The 27870-nt window shown below is 46.2% G+C and overlaps 1 protein-coding gene across 6 annotated transcripts in view; it reads left to right on the forward strand.

Moving 5' to 3' along the window:
* Positions 1-27870, forward strand: part of LOC119390040 (protein lingerer) — an 84429-nt gene that overhangs the window by 31077 nt on the left and 25482 nt on the right. For all 6 annotated transcript variants that reach the window (XR_005183209.2, XR_005183208.2, XM_037657555.2 and 3 more), the window contains exons 12-15: positions 845-998; positions 6858-7091; positions 21808-21971; positions 23327-23465. Coding sequence is in view for 4 of the 6 variants with exons in the window: in XM_037657555.2 (XP_037513483.1) it covers positions 845-998; positions 6858-7091; positions 21808-21971; positions 23327-23465 (691 nt within the window). In the remaining 2 variants the exon portion in view is untranslated. The remainder of the gene's footprint in view (positions 1-844; positions 999-6857; positions 7092-21807; positions 21972-23326; positions 23466-27870) is intronic.

The following is a 27870-nucleotide window of genomic DNA, read 5'->3' on the forward strand; positions in this document are numbered from 1 at the left end:
GCTGTAGCTGGCTTTTCGCCCCTAGTCGTTAATTGCCTTAGAGGCACGTGAAAGTTACGGTTTAGTTTGTACTGATAATGTTCTTTGAGGACTCTGTTGTCGTAAATTTTGCAGTCATAGGTTAATTTGAAGAGAAAGTGACCATCTGTTTCATTGTTGAATTACGAAACACCAGCACCGTCCGATTGTCACAAATTTCAGTCTCTTCTTTGAAGGCAACGTGGTGCCTGCCTTCAAAGGTGGACGAATTTGTTGTTTTCCAATGTCTGGAAAAAGTGTGAAGAGAAAGTTAACATATTCGTAGGAATTTTTGGGAAATGCCAGATCGGCTGCAACGAAATGCATGGAGGAATGAGTGCTTGTGGAGCCACATTGTAAACTGAGACATGGTCTACTTGGCCTGCTCATTGCTTCAGAAAGATTTTCTGAAAAGGGTAGGGGTGGACCCGACTCACCCACCCCACAAGCAGTAGTTTCATTGTGAGCACTCTCTTGGAAACATGGCGGCAGCTCTTGAAGAAAGATCCTACTGCAACCCGCATGCACATAAAACCTGCCTGCAGCATTGTAGTGGATGGATAATCTATCGCCAAACATCTCAATGGCAAAAAAATTATCGGAATGTGCTTGTGGCAGCTAAAAGAATACACAGGTCTTGCAATGCGGCCACACTGCTCTGGAAGTCACTAGCCAACGAGAAATTGAGTTGCTATCAGAATTTCGAGGTAGTCCTAGGCAAGCACCTTTTCCTTGTGCGATAGCACTGAAGAACTACCCTAAACTGAATGTGCAATGATTCATCTGAGTGCTCAAGAGTTTGATGTGAACCATGTGGTTTCTTCAGCCTGGCTCTGTGATGGCCCCTGAGCATCTGCTGCTGCAGTCGCAATCCCACTCTGAGCGCAGCAAGCCCGTGTCATCCTCATCTGTGGCTGGCCCACAGTCCAAGATGTACACCGGTGGAGCTGCCGCCCAGAGGAACAGCCAAGGGCTAGAAGGTGGGGTTTTCTTTTCCATGTTGCATACATCCAGCATCACCATTTTGTTCTCTTTTGTAACTTGGTGGAGCTAGAAATAGCGCACAACGGGCTACATACTTCTTGACTCTCAGTTGCACTAACAAGCTCTTGTGTGCATGCTTTCACGCAGTCTTTTACGGTAAAGCTGTTAAGTAGAGCTGTGCGAATAGCAAAATTTTGGGTGCAAAGTGAATTCGAATATTGAAGTGCGAGTGTGAATCGAATATTTTTCGAATACTTCGAAGCAAAATTGCAGAAAAAAAGTTAAGGCTCGTTCACTGGTTCAGAGGTTTGTGACCGCAGTCGCGCGACTGAAAAATAGAGCAGCGAGCGACTTCGCTTTGTGACCAAAACGGCCATTTGCGACCGTTTGCGACTAACTTAGTCGTGCGACCATTGCTAGTCGCCGGTGTGAACAAGCCTTTAGAGACGGTTCCTAAGCATATTGTTATGAGATAGCAACATGAAAGTGTTTCTTTTCGCTAGGTTGATGAAGCACTGGCGGGGTGGTGTTTCATAGTTGTCTTATCAGGAATGAGGCAACGTAGAGGCCAAATTCTATTTATGTACATGATTTGGTGCAACCAAAGTGTTGCCGACAGCTTAAGGGGGGAAGCGGGTCTTTGAGACCGAAAATCAGAAAAAAAATCGAATTTTTGAAAATGTTTTATTTGGATTCTGCCGCTACTGATGCATAACCTCGCCAAGTTTCATGCGTCTTAGATCAGTATTTTAGCCGTGACAGCATTTTATGTGCCGTCAGCGAGCTAAATTTTTAGCGATGAACGCGTAAAAAACGGGCTTATTCAGCGCCGCGCTGTTGCCGTTTTACGTTACCTACGGCAGCCATCTTGGTCGCATTCGAAAGAGCTGCGCTTTTTCTTGAATATCCCGCCGCCCTTGTTTCCGTCCACTCAGAATTCACGTAGAAAATCCGCGCCAAAAAAAGGTCCCTCCGCGTGAGCCTATTGGCACAGTGAGCCCACGTGACTAAATAACGCCTTCCGATTCGTCGGGCCTCCCGCGCTGTCTGCTACAGTGCACGTAAAGCGGCAAGTTGATGTCGCCGTAGTATAACTGTGTTGTTCTCGTCGATTTACGTCCGTAAAGTTCCAACCCGCGCAAGCTGGCAAGAAACTGGAGCAGGCGTTTTTATCATCCTCAACAAAGACTGCACGTTGCGGCGGCTTACTGGCACGGCGCCAAGTGAGCTAGACGAAGTGCGCCGCAGCCGCCGGGAGTGAATTAGGCCTACGCTCTCGGCCGCGTTTCGGAACTTTGATCGTGGCGAAGCCGTATCGAAAGTTGCGCAGCGCTCATAAATTCGAAAAAAAAAAAAGAAGCGAGATCACGGCTCCGGTGCATCAGAAGCGCATCCAGCGGAGGACGGCGTGGTGGCGGAACGCGATTCATCGGTCGAAATGCCGACTTCACCTGTGTCGGCGGCCGCCTCGACGACGTCAGTGATAGGAAGCGTGGTAGAAGGATCGACACGACGTTCTTGACTAGCACCGATCGTGCGCAACAGCAGAAAAAGACTGAAGATAAGATCTCCGGCTTATCGGCAACTTCCGCTAGCGAGCGCAAGCTGCGCACGCTCGCTACAGCGTGCGAGGGCTCTGACCCGTCGGCGGCTAACTACGGCATCGTCGACTTCTCCGCAATCAACAAACTGCTTGAAATGACATGCACTGGGGCCGTTTCGATTGGAAAATGTGATAGGCTACCCTCCTGGTGTCTTCTAAGGCATTTACAGTAAAAGCTCGTTAATTCGACACCCGTTAATTCGGATAATTCGGACGGCTCTATTGGTCCCGGCCAAAGTGCATGTTAATCTATGGGACCAAACCTTCGTTAATTCGTCAGAATTGGGCTCCGCACCGCTTAATTCGGACAAATTCTGACGGCTGCCGCTACACAAATGTGTGGTAAAGCAGCGCTGGCACCACTGGGGCGAAACCGAAACTTGAGTGACATCGCCATCGTCATCAACTAGTGGGGGCGATCGCGGCGTCACCAAACGTCGGCGTCTTCTTTCTTCGCTCCACTGGCTCCACTCCAACGCCATTTTCCCTTGCGTTGTGTCGGCACCGTCTCTTCTTGCGGAGTTCTTGTTTTTTCCCGTTGTGACCGTGTTTACATGTGAGGCCCGAGCATGCGGCAGTAGCCTACGGTGACTGCCCGACCTTCGATGCTGTCCTTCCCACAGATATGACCCTTCAGGACTACATCGCGATTGATGATTGTGTCGCCACGACTGGTCTCCTGCCCGATCAAGAAATTATTAATGATGTCACGACCTCATCGCACCTCCCGGGAAGTCTCGGAGGCGCTTTTGATATTAGAGGGCGTTTGCCTGAGCACTTCCGACAGATTGCGTGCTGTTGGCCATTTGGAAAAGTTAAGAAAAAATGTAATGTAAGCCGGAATCTGCGTGAAAACGCAGACGACCATTACAAAATACTTCAGCAAATAAAGGTATGGTTCTCCAACTTGATTTTAATGTTGTTTTTCCTGTTCATTCGTTAATTCGGCATTCGGTTAATTCGGACATTTTTTCCGGTCCCGTGAAATCCGAATTAACGAGCTTTTACTGTATTTGCAAAGTAAAGCATTTTTACTTGTGTAGCGCTCCTTGAAGATACAGAGTTTTGTTTTTTGCTTTTTTCTCAGTTTCAATTTTTTGGCCACCTTTCATTCTTTTAGCGAGCGTTTCTCAGCTTTGGTACACTCGATTTTGATCATTTTTGTATTACTGAAAAGCTGGATGTTTAGTGAGTGCAACAAAGTGTCATATGTTACTATCGAAAAGCGTAAGTTTTTACAAGAGAGAAAATAACAAAAATACATTTTCTCGGTAATCGAATGGCGGATTTTGAAGCTTCATAACTTTTGTTGTAGGAAAGCTAGAACCATGAAATTTGCTTTTTGCACTCTTTGATAACTGTAGAATGCAATGACATTCAATTCAGCAGGATCCGAGTAGCCAATTTATTGAAAAAGTGATTAAACGAAATTTTAATGAATGATTAATTAAAAAATTGTCGTAAGGGCTACATAAAAACTGAGTTCATATTTGATATTTACACATGTAAATACATGATCACCGAAGTTTTCATTATCCTAACTTAAATAAAAAGATGCTTCATGTCAAAGTGCCTCTTCCCCCCTTAAGGGGAGACGCGGGTCGAAAAGTCGCGGTTTTCCGAAAAAAATTTGGGTTTTTTTTTTTTCGGCTGTATTGGCATCCTTGGACTATAATCTTTTATTTCTGAAAATATCAAGCTCAAATTCGCACGAGAAATTATCTAAAAAGGCTTCCAAGTGAGAAGCAGTGACGCGAGAAATGCGCAAAAGTCGCGAAAAATGGTGTAGTTTGCGTCCTTCTGTTGCGAAAATGACGCGGTGCCCGCCATTTGCAATCCTGCCCGCATGCAGCGTAAAGCTGTCTTCTCCACAATACACCAGGGGTTAGTCTCGTATCTTCACGCAGAATAAAGAAAAAACGAGAAAAACAACGCGTACGTCGAGCGTTTTGAATTTCGCGGCACGCAGCGCGAGGCCGCCATTGGACGGCGGCGCGCTCCACCCCCTCCTCCCTCCCATCTCCCCGGCAAAAGAATGAAGCCTCAAACGCCGCGACCGAGTTGTTCAGCGTTTCTTCTGTATTTTCGTGCCATGGCAAGCCCTAAAAAGCGCAGTTCTGATGTTCGAAAGTTCAGGACTCGCCACAAGTATCGAGGGAAACGGCGTCGGACGCTTCCCAAAGCGACAGCGATGGACGATGCCCCCGACGCTCCGATATCGGATAGGCCTAACGCCGACACCGAACCCCGCGACAGTGGTTGTGAAATTGACGCTGCTGTGGAATTTATCAGTGCATCCCAAAAGAAGATTGGATTCTTTGAGAGTGAGCCTAGACCGGTAGGTGCTCCTACTGTCAACACGATGCTTTGCGAAATCGGCGCGCTCACGGCACTTGTGGCGGGTTCGGCACGGCCAACTTGCCGCGAACGGAAGCTCGGCGTCCGAGAGGCGGCTGGAAAGCGCAAAGAACTTTCGGCATTCCTCGAACTGTGTTGTGAAAATTCTGATTGCCCCGAGTCTACACTTTCGTCCACGCACACGTGGCGGCGGATTCTGGCCTAATTTGATGTAAATAGTGTTTTTTCTGATAAATGCCAACGTCTCAAACTTTCAAACTTGTTTTTCTCATTTTCATTTTTTTCGACAATTTCACGTTTTCCGGGCAGCCTTTTATAAACTTATATTTATTGTATAGTAACGAAACTTGGCACACGTATTCTTCAAGACATGTAGAATGCAAATATCTACTTGAAATTGCAATATCTTTCACCATTACTTGTGAAAATATTCGGTTACTGTTTCAAAGGAGACTGAAAATAATCAGTTACAGAGTACAATTTTTTTTTATTAGTTCCATTATCTCTGTGGAATATCTGGATAGATATTGGCACTCTACAGTCTACAAAGAGTCGAATAAGATTCAACACAATGATTTTACTGAAAGTTTAGTACATAAAAGGGTTCCCGCAAAAAGTGTAACATTTTGCCATTGTGTATGACATAACTCAACAACTGTAGCAGCTACATGGAAAGTAATGACATATTTGAAATCTGCATGAAAAACTATACATATAACAGAATTTTCAAGCCTCTATTACAAAAAATTAAAAAAAAGTTGTTTCGAGGAGCGTCTCCCCTTAACTCGTGATAGGCAAAGATGCCATTTCCTCAGCCTCTCCTCCTCTTTCAACTTCTGTGTAAGCCCAACTGATGCGGCGGACAGGGGTGCGCTCCCTTCAAGTCCGGAGTTCCAAATCTGCCTCGTAGACGTCTGTATATAAGAACACTGAAATTTTGGCTGCTAAAAAGCTTCGGCGTCAGATCTTCCGGACTTTATCCAAATTTCAAATTCAAAACAGCATTAATTGAGCCCCCACTTCTGCCACATCTTTCATCTCCATGTTGTAACCAGCGTTTTCTTGAGTTAACACATTTGCGACCGTAGCGGAGCTTGAAAGGCAGCTTTGCCGCAATACCGGGGTGTGATGAGGTGAAGCATATTGAAAATCTGAAGGGGTCACTTTCAATCGAACGTTGACCATATTTTTTGGGAAGTTCGAATAGTAAAATTCCAGTGCGAATCGAATAGCAAACACTATTTCAAAATAATTTGAAATTTCAAATATTCGCACACCCCTACTGTTAAAAGCAAGGTTCTGCAACTGTTATAGTGCAGCAATAAAGGCCGGAACACGGTGGAAGGATCAGTAACGGATATAAATGCAATTGACTTTTTTTGGGAGCCTCATGTTTACGCTTAGAGAGATGTGGGTCGAAAAATGCTAGTTCTTTTTTTTTTTTTTTTTTTCAAAAATCATCGATTTTTTGTTTTCACCTGTTTTGTTAAAATTATCTCTACTGTTCCAAAAGTCGAGACTCAACTGTAAATGCGTTAAAATTACGTCTAAAGAGCACAAGGTGGCTGTTGAAAAACCGAAAGTGTGCTGTCTTCTAGCGCCTCTCGGCTGATAACATGCGCCCGCACGCCATTGTGGATCGCATGAGATCAGCCAAGCCTCACTCTCCAAATAACCACAGTTTCCCACGCTGAAGTGCAAGAAAAGCATGCATTTGCCGCACTTATCGAACGCTGCGACTGGCTTTTTTAAGTTTGACCATTTTCATGTTGCTGTTGACGATTTTCTTTGTGGAGTCTTAGCTTGTAGTTGTGTAGGTCTGCCTTCTGTACAGACTCTGATGGTGTTTTCTGGTAAATGAACTTTGTGTGTGCATTTCATTGTGTGTGTGCAGGTGGGCTGTCGTCTGCGGGCAAAGTGGAGCAGCCAATGTACTCGTCGGCAGGCGGTGGAGGCCAGCACTACAGTGGTGGGGCCTACCCAGGGGGTGGGGGCAAGGGCCTGGTGGGCTCCTACTTGGCCCACTCTCAGGGCTTCCCATCGTCCACCACGGGGCAGCAGCATTACTACACTGCTCAGCAGCCCACCAGTTCCACAACTGCTGCCTTTGGCCAGCAGCAGAGCAATGGTGAGTCACCGATTGTGCAGCATAGAGTTATTCGTAATTCAGTCTGCGTGGCTGATCCCGGTAAAGTTGTATGCACGCGAATGAGGAAAAAGTTCCTTGCGAGTACAGTCGAACCTCGTTAATACGTACCCGCTTTAAGCGTACTCACGGTTAAAACGTAGTTGCGACGAATTCCCAACCCAGTCTCATAGAGCCTAATGCATTCACTGACCACTTAAGGGGGGACACGAGTCTCTGGGACGAAAAAATCGCGAAAAAATCGAGCTTTGGAAAATGGCATTTTCAAAATCTAGAGGTCTTATTACACGACTACACAAAGTTTCTCAGCTCTTGCATTAATATTTTAGCCGTAGCATAACTCTATTTCAACAATACTGGCAGAATTGCAGCCAAAGTTATTGCTAAAAAGGCCCTTTTTTCGCAAAACGCACCGACCGTTTTACGCGTCGTAGCGTGGTTGTCTTGGTCTCGTTTGAAAGAGCTATTTTTCTTCTTCATTTTCCCGCCAACTCCTGTTCTATGCTGCCATTGGCTTTCTCAAAATAGCGCGCAAAAAAAGAGTCTCAGCGCAAGCCCTAATTCGCTGCCTAGCGCACGTGACCTGAGTTCGGCATACGATTGGCGGAATTCCTTTCTTGTCGTCTGCACAGTGCTCATCCGCACTGTCGGCCATGCGCCATGTTTTCAGTGTGTGTGACCAACGCTGGTGTGGCTGAAGTGTAGAACAATGACTCGGAAGAAGTCGCACACGAAAAAAGCATTTGGGGCAAAGAAGGTGCGACGCGCACTTATCGACAACATCAGGAAGAGGAGTGTAACGCAGCTGAACGTCGAAAGCATCGCGGCCGCCGCCTCTGCTGATGCCGCCGATATGGACCTAGGTCTAACAAGCCCGTCGTCATGCGGAGGTGCCGATGGTCGCGTGCGTTGCGATACGAAGTTTCTGCAGTCCGCAGAATTGGAAGAGGGCAGAAAAAGAGCTCAACATAAACTGCTGCAGCTGTCGTCCACCCCCGTGACGGAAAGGAAACGGGATCTACTGACCGACAACGCCGATGCCGCATGTGAAACGCCTGACCCGAGTGTGTTTACAATTGTAAGCTTATATTTGGTGAACACTCTGCTTGTGCATGCGAAATGTAAATTATGCAGTGCTGGTGACCTAGAAATCGTCAGAGACGTTCGTGAATACGGACTCGCCGTCAAGCTGCGTCTCATGTGCACGAACTGCAGTGACGTGACGTGGACTTGGAGCTCGCCGCGCATCTGTGGTGAACCGAAGGCAAACCCGTTCTCTGTGAATGTTCTCGCGGCTCGCGCCATGCAAGCTACAGGAAACCGACAAACAGCTTTTAATGATATATTCTCGCTGATGACCATTAGCCGTCGCGGCCTCCACACAAAGACGTGGCAAAGTTACCTCAAAGGTAAGCTGGTTCCCGCAGCGGATCGTCGTGCGGCCAAAAATGTGACAAGCGAGTGCGCGCTCGGTTCGCGAGCTCTATCAAGATTTGTGCATCAGCAACCCCGGAAACATTGCGGTGTCGTACGATGGGTCGTGGATGGGTCGCGGACATTCCTCGCACATCGGCGTCGGCACCGTGATAGAACTGTTCACGGGGCTTTGTTTGGGCTACGTTGTCCTGAGCAATTTCTGCGCGGGATGTGAGACGGGCCCAAAGGAAGGCGATCAGTCTTTCGAAAGCTGGAAGAAAGGCCACAAGTGTCAGAAGAACACTAACAAAAAGTCAGGAGAAATGGAAGTGGAAGCAGCTCTTATTTTATGGAAGCGGTCCCTCGAGCGGCACAGTCTTCGGTACACTACAGTATTTAGTGATGGAGACAGCCGTACGTATCTCGCACTCCAAGAGGAGAAAGTTTACGGTTACGTAGAAGTGGAAAAAGAGGACTGCGTGAACCATGTACAAAAACGTATAGGCACGGCACTACGCAACCTCGTCTCAAGAAGCAAAGCTTCTGGCTTTCAGAGCCTTGGCGGGAAAGGTCGGCTCACGGCTGACCTAATTACGCGGCTAAGCTCCTATTACGGATGGGCACTGAAAACGCACAAAGGAGATGTGGATGCCATGCACAAGGCAGTGATGGCAACCTACCATCACATAACGTCTAACGACACTGCGTCGAACCATTCATTCTGCCCAACAGGTCCCAATTCGTGGTGCCGCCAAAATGCCGCAGAGGCTCGGGGTGAGCCAGCACCAAAACACCCACGCAACCTGCCTCCTCATGTTTGTCAGGCTTTGTTGCCTATATACGAATGCCTGAGCAACAGAAAATTGCTTGAGAGGTGCCTGCGAGGGAAGACTCAAAACAGCAACGGAGCCTCCACTCGGTCATATGGTCGCTTGCACCAAAGGAGCGCCATGCCTCCCTTTTTACCGTAAAAGCAGCTGTGGCGGAGGCAGTGCTAAGGTTTAATGCAGGAAATGCGAGAGCAACTGCATCAATACTAAAGGAGCTGAGCCTAAGCCCCAGCACTGGAGCAGCAGTCGTATGGCTGAAAAAGATCAGCGGCGCCTGGAAGCTTCAACTCGAAAGCGTGCATCAGCAGAAAATATGCACCGAGCCCTGAAAAAACGCCACACAGGCAACAATGTGCAAACAGACAATGTGCCAGGGGGCTACTGATCATTTAGAACTGGCAACTTGTAAAAATTTTATGATATTCTGGAATAAATTGAGCTGTTTACGTTTTTCGCGATTTTCTCAGAACAAACTTTTTACTCATTTTGCTTGTTTGGTACAGTGATATCTAAAGCCCTAGGACAGCTACAGCTGTAATTTTTTTTATATGTGATGCTGAATGCCTAAAGCTTGAACTGCTGCAAGCAGATTATTTGTTTTCTCTCTATAATTTTTTATTTGCTTTTGTTCAACTTCATTAGTGGCTGTGACAAACATCAAAGCTTTGATGAGCTCCTAAATTGCTAATTGTTGTTGGATTTGAAAACTGCTTGCAGCAGTTCAATCCTTATGTATTCTACTTTGCATTCATGCACTAAATTTAACTTTCTGCTCAGTAATTTTTATCTATTGTCTCACCAATTATTAGTAATTAATATCTAATTATTTCAGTAAGTACCTGAGTCACAGAAAAAAATAACTGCATTTTTGAAATCAGCACAACAAAATACATATACCTGTGCTTTTAAATTGAATTTGGTTCATAAATAAAAAAATAGCTCCAGGTACCATGTCCCCCCTTAAGGGGGGACGCGGCTTTGGCATTGCAAAATTTGGCCAAAAAATCGATTTTTTGAAAATCTCATTTTCACATTCTGTGACCCCTTTTCTATCTAATTTCAAAGTTTCATCCATGAAAACGGCGTAGAAATGACATAAAAAATTTTTATCGAAGCTAGGGTGGTGATGAATTTCACGGAAATTGCGAAAAAACGGCGTTTTTTGAGCCGCGATACCTCCGCAACCGCGTAACCTAGCGCCGCCATCTTTGTCTCTATGGATAGCACGATTCTTCCATTTCAAATTTGCCGCCTCGGCCGGCTGAACCAGGCAAGAGCAAGCGCACAGCGAGCCAAAGTTCAAAGGTATCACTACAGTTTCCGATTGGCCACGCGTGTCACGTGACTGTACGGTGGCTCCACATTGGTCGCCCGTGCGGTCGCTTGTAGCAATCGGCGCAAAGGTCGTCTGCTCTATGCGCTGACAGTGCTGACGGCCCGCTTACTGCGAGTGTTTTCAACTTGTCGTGGCGTGGTTTCGAGATCGCATCGCGCTGTAATAAGGCCACCGCTCGTGAGAGAGAAACGTTGTTGTCCACTTTGGCGCATCGCAGTTTTGAGATCGGTTCCCACATGCAAACATGGAGCGGCGATCGTTCAAGAAGAAACGCAAGACTGCGCAGCGATTTGGTGCTCGTAAGGCGAAGCCGCCGATCGTGGAAAAGAAATTCAGTCCGGCGACTTCTGCGAGCAGCGACGATGGCGTGTGGCACGACGAGGACTCGCAGCCGAGCACAAGCACGCACGGAGCATCGTCCGCGAGCATCGACGAAACTGTTGATATGCCGTTGGAGCAGTGCTTTGTGCCGTCGGAGGAAACATCCGTTCGTCGTTCCGCACAGGCTGCAGACATCGCGGATGCTAAGCCTAGCACTTCGCGCGAGGATGTAGACATCGCGGATGCTCAGCCAAGCACTTCACGCGAGGATGTAGACATCGCGGATGCTCGGCCAAGCACTTCGCGCGAGGATGTAGACATCGCGGATGCTCAGCCAAGTACTTCGCGCGAGGACGCGAGGTCGTCTACCAGCACCACCAGTAGCACGATTCGGGCCCAATTAGAGCCTCGTTTCGTGTGAGCGAAGGCATCTCGCAAACGCGCCGCGGCTGTTCTGGAGTCTCTAAGAGCAGTGTCTGCGACGGAGCGCAAGATGTCATTGATTGACCAAGGGGACGAGAGTGACATCGGAACGGAAGACGAAGATGAGTTTTTCCTCGTGCAACAAGCGGCCCTGAATGGTCTGTTAGGCAGTGCCCTGTGCCCGCAGTGCAAAGAGCCGGGACTCAAGATGAAGCACGGAACTAAGCACGGGTTAGCAGTAAAGATGGTGCTCACCTGCACTGCTTGCGGCGCGGACGCGAAAAATGCGTGGTCGTCGCCGCGAATGGAAAACAGCAAGTCATTTGAAGTGAATATTTGGGCCATGCAAGCTATAAAAACGATTGGAAAGGGATCAGCTGCGCTCAGCGATTTTTGGTCAGTGATGAATGTATCACATAGGGGAATTCACCACAAGACTTTTCAAAGGCATCTCAAGGGGAAATTTCGGCCTGCTGGCGCAGCAGCCGCAGCAAATGTGTTTTCCGACGCTGTTGCAGCCGTTCGCGATGTGTACAACCAAATGGAGGGAACACCCACCAAGAATGTCACAGTGGTGTACGACTGGACATGGATGACACGCGGCCACGCGTCCCACATCGGCGTGGGCACGGTCATTGAGTTCTATACCGGACTAGTGCTTGACAGTGTTGTCCTGTCAAATTACTGTCATGGATGTGCTGTGGGCCCCAAAGAAAGTGACGACGGCTACAGTGAGTGGAAGGAAGCGCATGTTTGCCAGAAAAACGCAGAGGCAAACTCAGGCCAAACTCAGGCCAAATGGAAGTCGAAGCAGCCCTCATACTGTTTCGGCGCTCACTAAAAAAAAAATGACCTGCGCTACACAACCATCGTTTGCGATGGCGACAGCCGCACTTTCTTAGCTCTGTGTCAGGACCAGACTTATGGTTTTATACCCCCTGAAGAAAGAAGATTGTATCAACCATGTTAAAAAGAGGATGGGCACAGCCATGTGGACCATCGTCACAAAGAGCAAGAAAGACCAACCTATTGGCGGAAAAGGTGGCCTTACACAAAATTTGATCAAGCAACTGACTGACTATTATCACCCAAGCCCTTAGGCAGCATGATGAAGTGGAGGATGTGCAGCGAGCAGTCATGGCTACATTCTACCACACCACTTCGACTGACCACGATCCACACCACGAACTTTGCCCACCAGATCCTGATAGCTGGTGCAGACACCGGGCTGCAGAAGCTAAAGGTGAACCACAGCCACCCCATAAGTACCACCTGGGACGACACGTTGCTGCTGCCCTGCTGCCTGTGTACCAGCGACTTTTGGACCCACAGCTTCTTGAGCGGCCCCGCAGGGGCGTCTGCGCAAGCAGGCGTTTGGTGTGTAGCGACACCACGGACCCGAGCTAACGGGGGGGTTTCGACCCCCTCCCACGCCTAGCCGTGCGTGGCTTTGCCGTGTCCGGGGAAAAGGGGATCCTGGGGGTTGAGCCGACGCCGGGTGATTGGACCATTAAGGCCCCCCGGTAGAGGCAACACACCCCTTTGGCCCCGGCTTCACGTAGACGGCACCCCTGGGCTGACCCACCCAGGGGAAACCGGCAGTCGCCTTTTCCTGTCTCTCTCTCTCGCCTCATCTTCGTCTTTCTCTATTACTTTTTAATCTTTCCTGTCCTCTCCTCTCTTCTATTCACTTCCAATTTTCCAGGCGGCGAGGGTTAACCTTGTGTATCATATCCAGTCTTGGGTATGAATATTTGGTTATAGCGACGGTGTATAGCTGGCGTCTGCAGGTTCTCGAAACCTGTAGCGCCCCCATGTTGGGCTCGGTGGTGGGTGGCTACCACCGTCGCCGAATTTCGAAACCATCCTATGGCAGACGCTTTCCCTCATCTTCCAGATCGGCCTGTAAAAAGAGGTCGCACCGAAGCACCTTTCCACTTTGAACTCCGTACCAACTATGACAACTTTCCTCGTTTCCACGTCTTGCACAGCGAAGGAACATCAAGCATGCGTAAACTGTCCCCATTCCTGGTGGCGAAATCTCTTGGAGAAGCTATTGGCAAAGAATACAAAGCATCCAAAATGAGCAGCGGAGATCTTCTAATTGAACTGAAAAAGAAAGAACAAATACAAAAGCTATATGATCTAGTAAGCATCGGCAACACTGATATCACAATTACCGCCCATCGTTCGCTGAACACCTGTAGGGGCGTTATCTCCGAAGAAGACTTCCTGAACCTCAGTGACGAGGAACTCCTTGAGGGTTTCCAAAATCAAAATGTCATAAAGGTTCAAAGAATAACAATGAGACGAAACAATGAACAACTCCCAACTAAACACCTCATCCTAACTTTTGGGACAAGCACTCTCCCCAGCTCTCTGGAAGCAGGATATCTTAAGATAAATGTCAGACCATACATACCGAACCCGAGGCGCTGCTTCAAGTGCCAAAGGTTCGGCCATGCATCACAATCATGCAGAGGCAAGGAGGCATGCGCCAAGTGCAGCGCCAATGGCCACTCAGCTGAGAAGTGTCAGGAATCCCCCTGCTGCGTGAACTGCAAAGGCGACCATCCAGCCTATTCTAGATCATGTCCTGTTTGGAAGAGAGAAAAAGACGTAATTGCGCTGACTGTCAAAGAGAAAATTTCATTTTTTGATGCAAGGAAGAGGCTTGGAGTCTTGCCTCAGAGAAGTTTTGCCAGCGTGGTGCGGCAGGGGGCAGCACCACAACAGCTTCAGGAGCATGCAGCGGTCACCACCCGCGGGCCCGTAGCAGCTCCACCTGCCCCCGTGGAGGTAGCAGCCAGTGCTGCTCCATCATCATCAAAGGCGAGCCCACAGACGCTGTCTGCACAGGGCCCGCGACTTAACCGAACACCAAGGCCCGAGACGCGCGTCTCCGGGCCAAGCCCTCGATCCTCCAGTGCCTCTGAGAAGGCTATGGAGGTCGATGGAAAAACCATGGCGTCATCGACGCCGAAAGACCAGCGTTCTTCGGAGCGCACTAAAAAAGAAAAAATCATCCTGAACACACAAAAAAAGGGACCGGTAACCTGAATGGTTACCGATCTCACTAGCAATAAATATCTGTCACCAACACAGGTCACCTTTATATTTTGACACCAACTGCTCATCTAAACCTGATCGCTTTAGTCTTTTCCTTTTTCATCACTATGGCTTTTATCACACAATGGAATTGTAGAGGCCTCATCCACAATTTAGGTGACATTAGGCACATTATGAATACATACTCACCTGTAGCATTCTGTCTCCAGGAAACAAATCTGGGTCCAAAAAACACTAACTTCCTGAAAGGTTTTAGCGTATTTCGAAAAGACCGCGAACATGCCAACCGACTATCGGGAGGAGTCGCCATCGTAGTAAAAAGCGGCTTTCCCACCCGAGCCATCACATTAAACACCTCTTTTGAGGCTGTAGCAGTTAGGATTATCGCACACAAAACCCTCTCCATCTGCTCAATTTATATTCCCCCGCACGAGCATATAACTGTGCGAGAACTCGAGGATCTAACAGCGCAACTACCAGAACCATTTGTCTTAGCAGGGGATTTTAACGCTCACAGTACGCTATGGGGCAGTGAAAAAACAGACCAGAAAGGACAAATAATTGAAGATTTTATTTTGTCAAACAGCACATGTCTTCTAAACTCTGGCACACCAACATACTTCTCATCGAGTACTCGCAAGTTTAGTTGCCTCGATTTAGCATTTTGCTCGCCATCAATTTTTAACGATCTTAAATGGGAAGTCCTGGAATCTTCATACGGTAGCGACCACTTACCGGCAATAATAAAATTGCCATCGACACTCCCCACCCTCACCTCGAAACCACGCCGTTGGCTGATCAATCTTGCAGACTGGCCCCTATTTCAGGAGATTGCAAAACTAGAAGACATCTTTTCGCCAGAAATGAGCATTGATGACATAAACGATAAAATCACAGAAATCATAATAGCAGCCGCCGAAATAGCAGTACCGCGATCATCAAGTCGTGTCCGAAAAAAGCGAAATGCCTGGTGGACAAGGGAATGTAGCGAGTCAAAGAAACTACAAAATAAAGCCTGGGGCATCCTGAGGAGGTACCCCACTTACAGCAACCTCGTGAACTTCAAGCAGGCTAAAGCCAAAGCCCGATATATCCGGAGGCAGGCCGAAAAAACATCATGGCAGGAATACATATCCTCTATCAATAGCACAGTCACATCTAAAATAATATGGCAGCAGCTGAGAAAGTTCGGAGGCGACTATTCAGCCTATACCATACCCATTCTTACAAGTCCAGACACTCAAACAACAATACAAGAGCAGGCAGACATCTTAGGGCAACACTTTTACAACATCTCCAGCTCAGCCAACTACTCGGATACATTCCTGAAACACAAACAGTCTGCAGAAAAGCAGAAACTGCCCCTCACTGGTACTTCACATGAAGCTTACAATAAACCACTAACATTACAGGAACTAAAGATCGTACTCTCAAATGGCAAAAAACGGCTGTGGGACCTGATCGCATACACTATTCCATGCTAGCACATCTCTCCGAAATATCCAAAGAAGCTTTACTGACATTTTTCAACATGATATGGCAATCTGGAAAAATGCCAGAACAATGGAAAAATGCAATAGTAGTTCCCTTTCTAAAAGCTGGTAAACCCCCTACATCGCCGAGCAGCTACAGGCCGATTGCCCTAACCAGCTGCTTGGCAAAAACATATGAGAGCATCATAAACTGCAGATTGTCTTTTATCCTATACTCAAGAGATCTGATAAACAAACATCAATGTGGATATAGAAAAGGTTGTTCAACTACTGATCATCTTGTCAGACTGGAGCATGAAATACGAGAGGCATTTCGATACAAGCAACACTGTCTCGCGGTTTTCTTCGACCTGGAGAAGGCCTATGATACCACGTGGAGATTCGGCATTCTTCAAGACCTCGCTAACCTAGGCATTCGTGGTAAAATGCTGAACTGCCTATCCGATTTCATGACTAACAGAACATTTCAGGTGCGGTTGGGCACGGCACTTTCACGCACATTTGTCCAGGAAAACGGCGTGCCTCAAGGCTGCATTCTTAGCACAACTCTATTTATAGTTAAAATGAATACTATTAACGAGGTCATACCACCCACAGTTATGTACTCTTTATATGTTGACGACCTCCAAATCGCTTCCCGTGCGTCGAGCCTATCAACCTGCGAGAGGCAACTTCAAGTTACCATAAATAAACTGGTGCTCTGGGCGGACAAAAATGGTTTCCGATTCTCATCACAGAAAACTGTCGCTGTTCTGTTTACGCTAAGAAGAGGATTACACCCTGACCCAGTTATAACATTAAACAGCATTGCAATTACGATAAAACATGAACACAAATTCCTAGGCGTCACATTCGACAAAAAACTGAATTTTGTGGCTCACATAAATGCACTGAAAATCAAGGCACACAAAGCGCTTAATATATTGAAAGTCTTATCGCATAAGCACTGGGGTTCCGATCGGATATGCCTACTGAGGATTTATCGTTCGGTAGTACGCAGTATTCTAGATTACGGGTGCGTTGTTTACGGCTCGGCAAGAGAGTCATACATTCGGCGCCTGGACCCCGTACACAATCTCGGTCTGCGTCTATCCAATGGCGCCTATAGAACATCCCCTGTGCAGAGTTTATACGTAGACTGCAATGAACCTCCGCTAAGCCAGCGTCGAGTATTTTTAACCGTCTCATATGTTTTAAGAATCAGGTCACTACCTCAACACATATGCCATGACATTACCACGAATTGCTACTCACGCTTACACTACTCTAACAAACCACACTCCATCAAACCACTCATTCTACGTTTCGAAGAGCACTGCCAGGCATATGACATTTCTAAAGATGCTCTAAATATCACCACGAAACCGCCGAGACTGCCGCCGTGGTCGGATCTGACGCAGCTTTGTGATCTTTCACTGGCTCGCCTGAAGAAAAAAGACACCGCACAAGAGCACCTAACTCAGGAATTCCGCGCACTTCAGGATAAATACAAAGATTATACCGAGGTATACACGGATGGCTCGAAAACTAAAAACCACGTCGGAGTCGGAGTTGTGATGGAGGAAAGCGCTATCAGCGTTAGAGTGCCTCATATCATGTCCATTTTCAGCGCCGAAGTCTACGCCCTACGGGAAGCAGTGCAAAAAAATCATCACAGGTAAACACAAAAAAGCAGTCATATACACTGATTCATTAAGTGCACTACAAGCGCTAAATCTAAAATCTGAGTGTGAACCGTTAATTGGTGATATTTTAAACATGATTGTTTTAAACAGTATTGGCGTGACCATCCGTTTTTGCTGGGTCCCAAGTCACGTAGGGATCCCAGGCAATGAAAAGGCAGACGAATGTGCATCTCTAGCAGCACAAAAAGCCATTAAAAACATAAATATTCCCTACAAAGATAGCCAGCGTGCTATCCGCTTAGCGGTGTTATCAAAATGGCAGCAACAGTGGGACTCCTGTACAACTAATAAGCTTCATCTGGTGAAGCCCACAATAGGCGAATGGAAGACGTGCCATCATCAACAACGGTTCATTGAGGTTATTCTATGCAGACTTCGAATTGGGCACACTCACCTCACACACAACTTTTTGCTTAGAAAGGAAGACATGCCGCAATGTGAAAAATGCCAGCAGCCATTAACAGTTGTACATATCCTTATCACGTGCCCATATGGCGAAACAGAAAGGAAAAAGTACTTCAGAGAACTATACAAACATCAGATACCTATGCACCCGAGTCTAATTCTAGGAGATGATGCACTGGTTCCCCTGTCAAATGTCATCGATTTCCTAAAAGACAGCGGCTTCTTACATAGGCTTTAGAATTACATATAATGTCCTGACTACTACAAAACACCCTGTGTCTGGCGCAGCTTAGCCTCAGTTGCTTTTGCGCCATTAAACCCAATTTAACTAACTAACTTCTTGAGCGGTGCCAGGGCAAAAAAACTCAAAATGCTGCCGAAAGCCTGCACTCAATTATTTGGTCGATTCTGCCCAAAGAAGAGCATGCCTCATTGATAGCTGCAGAAACTGCTGTCAGTGAAGCAATCTGCGGGTATAATGCTGGGAACCTCCATGCCTACACCCAACTATGCACATCTCTTGGTCTCCAACCTGGACGCCATGCACTTCGTAGAGCAGCCGAAAAAGATGCCATGCGGGAAAAAAAAGGCTGTGAAAGCTCATCAGGCTAAAGGTCAGATGGCCAAGCGACGCCGCACTGCAAAGGACACTAAGGACTACAACCCTGGTGCCTATTAGGCATGTAAACGTGACGCAAAACTTTGAACCTCGTTTTCTCAATACCTTTTTTTTTTTTTTTTTTTTTGGCATGTAGCTCAGCTCGTGGAGCAGATATCTTCGCAACTACTTGACAGATTTCGATTCCGTTTTTTGTTGTTTTTTTTTTTTTTTTTTTTTTGTAATGCTCCTTGAACTGTGCCTCAGGGGGCTGTGTTCTTATTTTTTTTAATTTAGCCTTTTAAAATTTTTGGTAGGGTTTCTTGTTTGTAGTGCAAATGTGCTCATTGAAGTATCAGTGGAGAAAACATGAACTGCAATTTTTAGTGTTGCAAAAAACTTATTTTGAAAACGCAGCCCCCTTCAGCATACATTTGCCTCTGCACACAGTGTTTACCAACTTTTTAGGTCATTTTTTAAGGGGGGACGTGGGTCCTAAAATTTTTTCTTTATTTTTGAGTCAATACGAACTAAACTTCACTGTCTTGACCAGTTTTTTATGCTGATTTCAAATCTGTAATTAGTTTTTTTAATAGCTGCACTAGTTCAAAGATCTCGAGGTTCGAAAAAATAATTAGTGCCTGCTTCCCCTTATAAAAATATATTTAGACAGTCCATGGACACTCTAAAAATGGGTTTAGACAGTCTATGGACTGTCTAAATAGATTCTTGTAAGGGTTCGTACGGGGCTTTTCGGCAATTTCGACCTACTAAAACCAATGTGTAAGTGCATGGGCCCAATGTCCAGATCGTGCTGTAGGGGGTGATGCTTTTTTTATTCCCTTGAGAGCAAGCACTGTGAAGGTCAGAAAACAGATGAACACTCACTGGCGGTTATTTTTTCTGATTCACTCTCATTAGTATCTTTAATTAAAATTTGTAAAATGGTGCTAGAGTAATGCAAATAGCATCACCCCCCAGATCGTTTCAATACGAGTAAAATGATACCAAATTTGTTATTTTTACTCAGCAACAACATGGAAAAAAACCCCGTAAGGCTGAGTGCGTTGAGCAAAAATATCAAACTGAGAAAAACGCATTTGAAGTTTCAGACAACTGTAACTTTTGTGGAAGTGCAGCCACAGCACTAGTGGTTATATCATTTGATAGGTTTCTTCTTCACGAGAACAGCCATACCAAATAAGTGACCATGACCTGCCAATGTACTGGCAAAATCTTATAAAGCCACATAGTGCACCCAGTACCAGAGTGATAAACTCCACCTTTAGCAACTCATAGGTCTGTACCAATTCCTTGCTAGCTAAAGAAATACAAAATTTGTCTATGAATGTGGCTTTGCAACAGGCAAATAAAATAAACAGAGATTAAGTCTAAAAGGCACGTGGGTTATTTATTAAACCAAAAATCAGTTATTATTGTCCAGCAATAACACTTGGCTCAACAGCAGGCAAGGGCTGTACTCGGGGTCCCCTGCTGGTTTGTGTAATTTTGAAAGTCTGTGCTTGGTGTCACTGCTGTATAAGTGCTTCTTTTGCAACTTCCAATGTCAGTTTTTAACCTTCTCAAGGCTGTGGAGCACAGATCAATTTCCCAAAGTGTAACACGGCGTCTCTGCAATTTCGGTGTTGCTCTGTCAGGTCGTGGTTGAAGCGACTACCGTTGCACCCTTGTCGACAGTATTTGTGGCCCTAATTTAATGCATTTCACTTCAAATGACATTAATTATCTTAGCACCACTATCACCATCTACCTTCTACGAGAAACGCTTCTCGTGCGAGTTGCACCTATGATAATGACGCACAGGCTTTGAAAGCAGCCTATACCCTCTCTCTTGAAAAAGGTCACTGCTTGAGCCGAACTCGGAACGAAGCACAAGCCCAAAGAACGTTTTTATCACGAATAAGTCCACGTGGATAAATTCTGTGCCATTTTCCTTGCTGCCATTCACCAACATCCAACGGCTTGAATTTCCGCTGCTTCGTTGCGCGCACTCGTTCCAAGCACTCCTCCCGTCGCCGTATTTCCCGCGCACTCGGCAGTCCCGCGCACTCGCCAGTCCCGCATAGTATGCCATACGAACGCGGTTTCAAATGCCACTGAAGCCTTGCCTAATGATCCGATGGCTGCAGCTTGACCAAGGGGAACCGGGCAGTTCTCGTAGACTCGACGCTCCGGTAGCGACAAGTAGTTTCGGCATCACGCCCTCCTACGCTTGGCGCGTCTTCTTTACACGAGAATCTCCGGATGTGCCAGCACAAAATAAGGTAACTTGTGTCGGCGGGCCGCACGACCGCGAGCGTAAGCAGAGGAAGATGACACTTGTAACAACACACGACACCGGCAACACGGCAGCCGTGAGCGCAGAACAAAAATACAAAAACAAAATGGCCGCCTCGGGTTGCGCCAGCCAATGGGAGGTGCAAGAGAAGGGGTCGGAAAAGCGCCGATAGCCGATATCGGCCGTTCTGTTGCAGCGACACCATTTTGAAACGCCGCAAAATGTACACAAAGAAAACAGCTTCAAAACAAGCCAAAGATGGCGGCGATCAGCCAGCTGCTGCGCGCGCGGGAAGTTTGAACAAATTTTGCCTGTTGAGATGCATTTTGCGGCTCCCGTGGCGTCTTAAAAATAAGTTTTAACCCATTTCCCGGGTGAAATCGGCGATAATATTTTGAGGGCAGCTGCTTAGGGGTGCAAACATGCCTAAAATGCGTTTTTCTCAAAACTGATTTTCTGTCCATTTTTTACTATTCTAAGACCCGCGTCCCCCCTTAAACTCTCCAGCCGCTCCACGAGGTCCAGTAATGAAATTATTTGTTTCTCAGGAAGTTTTCGTGATATCATCTTGAAATTTTTATGGAAGCATTATGAGGTCATTCTTAGTCTTTGTGCCAATTTTCGTCAAGATCTAACCAGAAACAAGAAAGTTCGTTCCGAAAGGTACGTCCCCCCTAAAGGGATTAGCCTTTATTGCGGTGTATTGCAGTATCCCACTTTATTTTCTGGTCTGTGTGATATTTGATGAGATCAAGTGTGCACGCATGAGAGCAGCTGCAAATAAGATGGCATGTGATACGTGTCCTATATTGTGTGGTTGCAGGTTACCAGGGTCCGTACCAGAGCAATGCCTATTCCGGGCCGAGCCAGCCACAGCAGGCAAACTATGGGGTCTCTTCCAAGCTCTCGGCATCCGCAGGGTTGGGTCCTCACTCGGTGAAGGATTCAGTGCTTGATTCCACGTCTCAGCAAGGAACTGCCAGCCAGGTGGGTGCTCCATTGCTCTGCAAATGCCAGCCCAACTTTTTGAACCCTAGTTTTTACTGTTTCAGGGGTGAGGTGACAATAAAAAAAAAAGGCTTCTTTGTTTGTTGACCTAGAGTAATGAAATTTAGCAGCTATACTCAAAGTGATACACTGTGCCGTTTTCAAATTACCCTGTGTACTCGCATCTACGCGCACTTTTTCAATAAAATGAGTCCACAGTTGGTTGCGCGTTGAAACAAAACCAAAACCATGTTTGTGGCATTGTCAAAAGCTTCTCGTCAGGTGTCAAATGCAGCGTCATAGCCATCACAAAATGGGGACAAAGTGCATTTTGTAGCGAGCTCTAGTCAGTTTATTTTGTGCGGGAATGGGGCTTGCATGTCATAGCTGCTCCACACAGCTGTAGTGCGCATTTTTTTACGGGTACAATCCAGGGGAAAAGAAGTGCGTTAGGAGTTGGTTGGTACAATTAGCACCATGTCCAGGCTGCTTCATGGTTCGACATGCATAATATGCAACCTTCTCAGTGATGAAGCAAATCATGACTTTCGTTCTCCTGAGATTGTATGCAGCTGAATGAAATGCTTGAAAGCTGAGGGAAGGTTGCATGATTGCATGGGAACCCGTTTGCTTTACTCGTAACAAATTCTTCGATAAACAGAGTAGTTGTAAAATGTTTATTTCTGGTATAATTATGTGATGAATTTAGGGTCATAAATGTGAAATAAAACAGTGTACTTTTGGTGCAACTTAGATGTGACATGGCTTGACAGCAACTCATTACCGAAGCGTTTCAGCAATTATAGTACAACTTTTGCTGCTTCATGTGCATTTTTTGTTCCCTTCTTTTTTTACCCACATAAAAGAAATACTTGGGAGATGGAAATTGCACTTACTAAAGCCATGCACTGTGCGACACTGTGAAGGGGTGTTGATGAATTCACTCCTTGGGACACTCACCTGGAAGCAGTTCTTGTCCCTTATGTGAGGTGCCCCTTACAAGCTGGGGGCCACGTTTTTATTTTCTGATCAACCCCTATTTTGATGTAGGCACACAGACATCTCTTATACCCAAGTGTCTGTTGAATCAGCACCTCTTATAGAAGGGTTCAGCTGTATTGCAATTTATTTTTCACATTTTAGGCACTTTTAACGTTCATGTTGTAGTTGCTTCCTTTAAAAGTTCTGGCACCGGTGTCCTGTGAATGTGGTTTTGCTGTCCACGAATGTAAATCCGCACGAGGGCATTGGCTTTCTCGTGCCTCTAAGAAATCTTCTTCATTTGATGTCTTAGCATGGCTGATAAGTGAGAATCCTTTGCAATCTGCATAATTCCATTCTCTTCTTTTGGACAGCACGTTTACGAGAACTCGCATGTCCCCGCCACCGCAGCAGGGATGCCATCTGGGCCAGCGTCAACGCTAGCAACAACAGCGTCCTCGTTAGCGGGTGCCACGGCAACCACATCTGTGCTCAAGAACTCTATGTCAGCAAGTGAGTGGGGTTGCTTGGGCTACCTAGAGGTGGCAGAGCTAAAATTGTTAGTTGGTCTTCCATTTATGTCACACTGACTGCATCAAACTGCTGTAAAACCTCACTGATGCAATCCCATGTCATAAGATTTTCGTACACCGTTTGCAGTTAAGAACGTAAATAGAAATGATCCAGGGAAGTTGCATTTCCTTTCTATAATGTTCTCAGAAGCCACTAACCTTTTGGCACCAGCATTCAGTATATCACCAGAGTCCACCGGTTGCTGGACCCCTTGTGAATAAGAGAATGCACAGGGCAAGCGTGATGCATAGAGTGTCAGCCACTTGCTGTGGCAGGTTCACCACAAGTGGCTCACCATAGTGCAGCCATCGCTGCCAAGCTTCCTTCTGTGCTTTCAATTATCTGTTGGATAGTGCATGTGGTGTAGGTGCAGTGCAGTTAGAGGCATGGTGGGCAGCACGCGTAATAGTATACGACAACCCAAACACACCACCATTCCCCTGCCACCTCTTTAACTGGAACCTCTCCCAAGTGTTCATTGCTTGCACAAATGAAAGTAGGGCACTGTCAACACATTGGCTGCACCACCAGCTTGTCTGATGAACACCACAGTGCGGAACTGAGTGTGCTCATCTTTTGTGTCACCATGTGCAAGCAGCAACTTGCTAATCACTGTCAAACCTTTTCCTCACTTGTGAATAACACAAACTGGGCAGGCCTTTTGAACAGCTGTGCGAAACAATTGCTGAACTCTGTGGAAAACCGCATAACCTGAGCTTAGACTATAGCTATCTTTATTCTTTGGTATTACATAGGGGTGTGCGAATGTTCGAAATTTCGAATATTTTTCTAACAGTGTTTGCTATTCAATTCGATTCGCACTGGAATTTTACTATTCAAACAATTCGAACTTCCCAAACACAAATACAGTCAAGTCCGATTGAAAGTGACCTCTTCAGATTTTCAATATGCTTCACCTCATTACACTCTCGTATTGCGGCAAAGCTGCCTTTCAAGCTCCACTACGGTCGTAAATGTATTAACTAGACCTGTGCGAATAGCAAAATTTTGGGTGCAAAGCGAATTCGAATAATAAAGATTGAGTGCGAATCGAATCGAATAATTTCGAATAATTTTCGAATATTTCTCAAACATTTTTCAAATACTTCAAAGTGAAATTACAGAAAAAGTTGCAGAGAATCCCTAAGTATGTTCTTGTGAGATCACAACATGAAAGTGTTTTTTTCTTCGCTAGGTTGATGAAGCGCTGGTGGGGTCATATTTCATAGTTGTCTTTCTTATCAAGAGTGAGGCAATGTAGAGGCCGAATTGTATTTATGTACATGATTTGGTGCAACCAAAGTGTTGCCGACAACACTTTACACGTGATAGGCAGAGATGCCATTTCCTCAGCCTCTCCTCCTCTTTCAACTGCTGTGGAAGGCCAACAGGTGTGGCAGACAAGGGTGTTCAAGTCCGGAGTTCCAAATCTGCCTCGTAGACGTCAATATACAAGAACATCTGAAATTTTGGATGCTAAAAAGCTTCGGCGTCCGATTTTTCGGACTTCCTGCCGAAATTTCAGGTCCAAAACAGCATTAATTCAGTCCCCAACTCTGCCACATCTTTCATCTCCATATTGGAACCAGCGTTTTCGTGAGTTAATACATTTGCGACCGTAGCGGAGCTTGAAAGGCAGCTTTGCCGCAATACGGGGGTGTGATGAGGTGAAGCATATTGAAAATCTAGGGACCACTTCCAAACGGACGTTGACTGTCTCTTGGCTAAGTTCGACCGTAAAGTACCAACCACTGGCAAGCGCCGGCACGCGTTCCACGCGCCTACGCGTCAAATGCGTCGCGGCGCGCCCCGTGGAGGAAAAGGGCGCGCAACCACTGGCAAGCGTCGACCGCGCCGACGCTCGCTTTCGGCAGAGGCACAGTGTTGCCTGATCTTTTTATTTAAAACTGTCCATGTACAGCCTAGAACGGTGCGTTATCAATCGAAGCGAATTAGACTGTCGTTAAAATAGTGATTGTGCTTCACCCACCACTGTTTTGACTATTTAAGACGTAATTAACATCGCAATGACCAAAGTAACAACCATGGTATGCACAAGTAATCGACATTGGCGCGTGCGCTGCTAAGTTCACGTCTGCATCACGGGACGCAGCCAACGATGTTTGCGAGATCGCCAACGCTTGTGTGATCGCCTTGTTGACGCCTGTTCACGGCCATGCTTTTAGTGCCCAACACGAATATAATCATCCTGTTCATGAAAATGGTTCTGCTCCAAGAAGCGGACGGGAGCGGCGTCGCCCGCACCGTCGGTGGGCTTGACGTCGTTTCTTGGCACGTACTTTAGTTACGAAAAAAAAAAGGAAATAGACGTTTGCTGCAAAGTCCAAACGAGGTGCCCTAAAAATTCGCCGCATAACGACTAATACTTTTCACATTAACAAAAAGACGGCTTTCCCGCGTACCAGGGGCGTAGCCAGAAATTTTTTTCGGGGGGGTTCAACCATACATTATGTATGTTCGTGCGTGCGTTTGTATGTGTGCGTGTACATATGCGCAAGCAAAATTCAAAAATTTCGGGGGGGGGGTTGAACCCCCCCACCCCCCTGGCTACCCCCTGCCGCGTACCACGGGCGTCACCGTGACTAATATTCTAGCTACCTAATATGAGTTACAGTTTATTACATGGGCCAACATTGAGAAGTTCGAATCCTGGAGCAAGCATACATACTAACTCAAATTTTTTTCAGTAGCATGGAAACAAGAAACCAACATTACTGGAAACTCAGTTACTTATGTCCCGTCCAGCAACAAAATGCAGGTAAACTGTAGCACTGCAAGTATGGCCTGACTTTCTTGTTTTCTAATAAATGAATATGCGCTGTTCACCACAAAATACGCATCGAGTTCATAATTAAACAGTCTATTTATTTATTTATTTTCAAATATTGCAGCCCAATGCAGGGCTACTGCAGGAGTGGTGTACATGAATACAAAAGGAAAGAATGTTTACAGTAATATGGCAATAACTGCTTCAACAAAAGCAAATATCGCCACCTGTTGAGTGCAACTGGGTAAAAAATGAGAGAAATAGAACACTAATATCATACAAGTGCCTCCAAAAATCAGATACATTCATTTTACGAACGGAACCAGGTACATCATTCCAGTGTTCGTAAATATCAGAAAAAACTGTATTTGAACATGTTAGTGTGCACAAAAAAATGGGTTATGTCAAGATTGTGATTGCAGCTGTGCACTGTGTAGAAGGCTTTTGGACGTTGTCTGTAGTCTAAATATCGCAACAAACCACACCTGACATTTCATGATGCGACAGATATCGGCCATAAGATTGGAACCGAGCACTGGTCTTTGCACGTTGTGTGTAGTCGAAATATCCTCTAGCGCAACAAACCACACCTGGTACTTCATGATGCGACAGATATCGGTCATAAGATTGGAACCAAGCACTGTGTAGAAGGCCTCTGGACGTCGTCAGTAGTCAAAATACCCTCTAACATAATAAATCGTGCCTGAAACTTCACGATGCAACAGATATCGGTCATAAGATTGGAACCAAGCACTGTGTAGAAAGCCTTTGGACGTCGTCAGTAGTCAAAATACCCTCTAATATAATAAATCGTGCCTGAAACTTCACGATGCGACAGATATCGGTCATAAGGTTGGAACCAAGCACTGTGTAGAAGGCCTCTGGACGTCGTCAGTAGTCAAAATACCCTCTAACATAATAAATCGTGCCTGAAACTTCACGATGCAACAGATATCGGTCATAAGATTGGAACCAAGCACTGTGTAGAAGGCCTCTGGACGTCGTCAGTAGTCAAAATACCCTCTAACATAATAAATCGTGCCTGAAACTTCACGATGCGACAGATATCGGTCATAAGATTGGAACCAAGCACTGTGTAGAAAGCCTTTGGACGTCATCAGTAGTCAAAATACCCTCTAATATAATAAATCGTGCCTGAAACTTCACGATGCGACAGATATCGGTCATAAGATTGGAACCAAGCACTGTGTAGAAGGCCTCTGGACGTCGTCAGTAGTCAAAATACCCTCTAACATAATAAATCGTGCCTGAAACTTCACGATGCAACAGATATCGGTCATAAGATTGGAACCAAGCACTGTGTAGAAAGCCTTTGGACGTCGTCAGTAGTCAAAATACCCTCTAATATAATAAATCGTGCCTGAAACTTCACGATGCGACAGATATCGGTCATAAGATTGGAACCAAGCACTGTGTAGAAGGCCTTTGGACGTCGTCAGTAGTCAAAATACCCTCTAATATAATAAATCGTGCCTGAAACTTCACGATGCAACAGATATCGGTCATAAGATTGGAACCAAGCACTGTGTAGAAAGC

Source organism: Rhipicephalus sanguineus, chromosome 4 (assembly GCF_013339695.2).
Source record: "Rhipicephalus sanguineus isolate Rsan-2018 chromosome 4, BIME_Rsan_1.4, whole genome shotgun sequence".
NCBI lineage: Eukaryota > Metazoa > Arthropoda > Arachnida > Ixodida > Ixodidae > Rhipicephalus > Rhipicephalus sanguineus.